General features: G+C 33.6%; 1 protein-coding gene across 1 annotated transcript in view; it reads left to right on the forward strand.

Annotated features, from left to right (window-relative positions):
- Positions 1–5,162, forward strand: part of VAPA (VAMP (vesicle-associated membrane protein)-associated protein A, 33kDa) — a 58,927-nt gene that overhangs the window by 31,926 nt on the left and 21,839 nt on the right. Inside the window, exons 4-5 of the mRNA XM_014540246.1 lie at positions 1,943–2,046; positions 2,510–2,590. Of these exons, the coding sequence (XP_014395732.1) occupies positions 1,943–2,046; positions 2,510–2,590 (185 nt within the window). The remainder of the gene's footprint in view (positions 1–1,942; positions 2,047–2,509; positions 2,591–5,162) is intronic.

Here is a 5,162-nt window from a genome sequence, read left to right on the forward strand (position 1 = left end):
TTTTCTCTTTCCTTCTAGTTGTAGAATTTCCACTCAGCCAGCCTTCCTGTGGTTCTGGATGATGTCCGTTCCGTCTTTTAGTTGTATTTTTGAAGTGGTTGTGCGAGGCAGCAATCTCCAGTGTTTACCTATGCCGCCATCTTGGTTTCTCAGAATGACTTTTTCTTTGAGAGTTCTAGATTGCTAAAGTTTTACTATATTAATGTTTCTTTAAAAATTGTGTACTTCTCAAAGCACTTTCTCTCACATGAACCCCTTGTATTGAACACATGACTTTTTAAAAATTCCAGACACACTATTATTAGCCCTCAGATCCCTCTCCTCCCCTTAGAAGTTAGCTCTTCCAATTTTCAGTATAGTGCTTTTCCATGAGGAGTCACTCAAACTAAATTTCTTCCAGTAACTTTCCCTGATTGACTATCGTGTACTTATATACTCATTCCCCCCTCCCTTTAACCCTTTATATATATATATATTAAGATTATCTTCCTCTTGTTATTTGCACCCTTAGAGTATATTTGTCATAAAATCATAATCATGTTTAAAGTTATCTTTTTGTCTAGTTCCCATATTTAAAGTTATCTTTTTGTCTAGTTCCTAGTGACTAGCCTGTAATGATTGCTCAATGAAGAGTATCAATGGAAATTTATTGTGCTTTATTTGGATTCTGGGTATTTATCCTGTGCATTTTTTGCTGCTATGGATTTGGTCTAAAAAAGTTTTTTTTTCACCATGATGGAAATTGATGGACCTCTCAGACATAGCTTAGAAATAAGATTTGTTTATATAATTCATATTTCTCATGTTTGCTTAATTGCATTTGTCATTGTGAAAGTATTGAAATGCATATACTGGTATATCTTAGAAATAATCTAAATATTAGTGGGAGAATAATTTTCCACAGTACTGCATATATATTTTACATAATTGCTGATTCATTCATTAGTACATTCATATTATATAATTTAACATGACTTGTAACCACAAGGAGTCTCTAAAAAATCCCTCTTTTATAGACTGACAATCAAAAATGCTTAGGAAAATATTGAATATAATTATTTGGATGCTAGAAAAATTCTAGGATTCATGAGACCATCATGAGACCCTGTATACTTTGTTTTCTTAGAATCAGATGTAAACAAATTGATAAACTCCTTTTGAATGGGTGTTTATTTAAGATCTATCTTTAACCCTGGCCGGGTGACTTGGTTGGTGGGAGCATCATCCCATACACTAAAAGGTTGTTGGTTTGATTCCTGGTTAGGGCATGTACCTAGGTTGTGGGTTCGATCTCTGGTCGGGTGAGTATGGGAGGCAACCTATCGATGTTCTTTCTCACATCTGTTTCTCCTTTTCTTTCTCTCCCCACCCCCCTTTTCTCTAAAATCAATAAAAAACGTATCCTCTGGTGAGGATTAAGAAAAAAATCAATTAAAAAAATTAGTTATATTAGAATACTAATAATACATGGTAGTGAGTTTTTAAATTACTTAGAATTTCTCCTTTAAATAACCCAGTTGTCTAATTTTAAGAGATATTATCTCTATTAAAATGGAAGCCTAAATTTATAACTAGTTTTAATAGAAAATTTACTAGATTTAATCCAAGCTTGCAGGCATGAAAATAATTAACCTTGGCAAAATTTTGAAAACTTTCCCAAACATAAGTTTAGAGACACAGTCATAAATTTGATACTTATTTTTTAAATAGCCATTTATTTATTTTGTACGTTGTTAAAGATTTAGCAAATCAGAAAGGTGGAAAATTTAAAAATAATTGTAAAATATAAAGTTGATTCTGGATCCTAAATGTAAATAATCTAGTGTTTGGTTTCTTGAAGCCTTCCTAGTTTTCTAAATTTGCACATTAGTGAATCAGGTAATACGATTAAGTAGCAAACAAATGCAGAAGACAATGTAATGTGTCCTTTTTTTTTATTTAGTAATGCTACAGCCTTTTGACTATGATCCTAATGAAAAGAGTAAACACAAGTTTATGGTACAGACAATTTTTGCTCCACCAAACATTTCAGATATGGAAGCTGTGGTAAGTATAGAAATTGAGCAGAATTTATTTTGGGGAATGTTGTTTAAACTGTGGGTTTAGTTCCCAGTTAGAAATCTAATTTAAAAAAATCTGTACATCTATTTATTACAGATAATCCTAACTGTAACAATGAAAGAATTTTGAAATAGTATTTTTTAGAAACAATTTAGAAATGCTCCTAAGAAGAAAGTCCTGTAATCGCTATAGAGATATTAGTGGTGTGATTTCAATGGATGGTGATAGTAGCTCTTCTTAGGATTATTCAGAAGTTTCTGTGGCATTGCCAGATAACTATGGCAGGGTGGTCAATACAGAGTGCAATGCAGCATTGCGTCTTTGCTGAGCCAAAGACAGCACTCCTGTTCTAAGCAGCTACGTTAATCTTTTAGTTATCCCTTGAGATGAAACCTATTTGTCACGGTCATATCTCTTCTGTCTCATGTTTGGTTTTATTTGTTTTTAGTGGAAAGAGGCAAAACCTGACGAATTAATGGATTCTAAATTGAGATGTGTTTTTGAAATGCCCAGTGAAAATGATAAATTGGTAAGTAAGAAAATCGGAAGCTATTAGCAAGCTCTCAGTTCCTTTTAGATTAATTTTCCTTTTGTTTTGACCTTTGTGAGGTATGTAGTAATGGCTATTCCACTTTATAAGAAGAATCAGTACTTAGTTTAAAAAAACCCCACAAACTTGAAATGCTCTTTTCATTTTAATAATGTTTGTTTAAGAAGAAAAATACTTTTAGATTGAAGCTGCATGATGGAGAAGAATAATTCTAACAAAATTTTTCCACTTATATGATTTGAAATTCTTTTTAGAATTGAGGCATTTGTTTACCTAAAATATAATTAAGTAACGGATGTAAACCACTTTTTGGCAACGATATACCAGCAATCTGAGTATAAACGTTTAGTTTACATGGACAAGCAGTTTATTCCAAGTTTGGCTATTCCTAGGTATTTTGCTTAGTATTGATTTTGGTCAAAATCCATTTGATTTTCTTTTTTCCTTACTGTAAGTTTATTATAAGACAATTTATAAATATCTTGCTGTCTTTAATCTGATTTTATTCTTTAATGTAAGTAATTTTTATGTTGCTTTTTGATTAGTGTGAGGTAAATATAATTTGGGGGACTGAGGGATATATGCGTGTAGTCTAAAAAGTCTTTGAATGTATAGAATGGTTGTGGTCACTTTTTGTGTTCCCCTTCTGAAATGTAAATTTGAACCTATCTGACTGTAGGGGGCTTGAAAGGTAAGTTGGGTTTTTTTGGTGGGGAGGGTGATGACTTAATATATAAAATAATATGAGTAAATAGAATTGTTTGTCACAATTAGGTTGCAATGTGATACAACTATTGCCTTGATTTGGAGGTTCTTTGCCCTGTTGATAAGTAAATTTAATACATAGGCTCGATTATTTTGTTACCCTTTTACATTAAGTTGAAATGAAAAAGTCACTGAATGGTGATTAGGTGTTGATCAAATTATTTATTTTGTTTTAAAATGCCTTTTAAAAGGGATTTTGGGATATTTACCTGAAACAAAAAATGTGAATGTATATATTCTTACTGGAGAGTGAGGGGTTAGCATGTTTATGCTTTCCTTTTGGAATTTATTTTCTCTCTGCCTAGGCTGCCAGTAAGTCAATAATTTGCAAAGTTCTTATTAGAACCAAGAAAACACGACAACATTGTCTGGGTTGACTAATTTCATTTTATTTTTTTCCAGTTTTGAGATATAATTGACATACAGCACTATATAAATTTAAGCATAATGACTGGTATATATTGTGAAATGATTGCCTCATTAAGCTTAGTTACCATTCATTATCTCATACAAATGCAAAAAGAAAGTTTTTTTTCCTTATGATAAGAACTCTTAGGATTTACTTTCTTTTTTTAAAAAAAAATATTGATTTTTTACAGAGAGGAAGGGAGAGGGATAGTTAGAAACATTGATGAGAGAGACACATCGATCAGCTGCCTCCTGCACACCTCTTACTGGGGATGTGCCCGCAACCAAGGTACATGCCCTTGACTGGAATCGAACCTGGGACCCTTCTGTCCGCAGGCTGACGCTCTATCCACTGAGCCAAACTGGTCAGGGCAGGATTTACTTTCTTAACAATTTTCAGATATACCATGTAGCAGTGTTAACTATAGTCATCATGTTGTACATTATATCCCCAGTTCTTATTTATCTTACAATGGAAGTTTGAGTATCTTTTGACCAAGTTTCCCTTCCCATTTCCCACCTTTAGTAACCACAAATCTGATCTCTTTTTCTATGAGTTTATTTTTTTTATGAGTTCACATATAAGTGAGATCATACAGTATTTGTCTCTCTCTCTCTTATTTCACTTAGCATAATGCCCTCAAGGTCCATCCATGTTGTTGCAAATGGCAAGATTTACTTTTTTTTGATTTTATGGCTGAACCATATTCTGTAATGTGTAGATACACCACAACTTTTTAATCCATTTTTCTGTCAACGACCACTTAGGTAATTTTCATGTCTTTGCTGTGATAGATAATGTTATATAAACATTGGGGTGCAGGTATCTTTTTGACGTACTGCTTTTGTTTCCTTCAGATATATTCCAAAAAGTGAAATTCAGTGGAATATGGGTCGACTTATTTTAAATACATGTTTGAATATTTTCTCAATATATATGTTATTTTTTTAACAATCTATCTACACTAATAAAAGAGAAACATGGTAATTAGCGTACGACCGCTATCCTTTTCATTGGCTAATCAGTGAGTATATGCAAATTAACTGTCAGCCAAGATGGCGGCCGGCAGCCAGGCAGCTGGAAGCGAACATGAGGCTTGCTTGCTTCTTCAGTGAAGAACTCCAACGTTCCCCACCTGCCTTGCCGGCCTCTGAGCTGGCAGTTTGAAACTTTGTAACAAATATAGAAGCTAAACAACAAACCAGAAACCAGCTTTCAGCCCCTGGGATCTCAGAGCTGGAGTTATACATTGTTTTGATTATAGAACGCAAACAAACGAGATACCAGCTTTCAGCAGCCGAGGCCTCAGAGCTAGAGCCAGAGCTAAAGCTGGCCCAGAATAAAAAGAAAAAAAGGAGCGGTTGGGAGCTTCAGTCA

The sequence above is a fragment of the Myotis brandtii genome, unplaced genomic scaffold (assembly GCF_000412655.1).
Source record: "Myotis brandtii unplaced genomic scaffold, ASM41265v1 scaffold240, whole genome shotgun sequence".
Classification (NCBI taxonomy): Eukaryota; Metazoa; Chordata; class Mammalia; order Chiroptera; family Vespertilionidae; genus Myotis; species Myotis brandtii.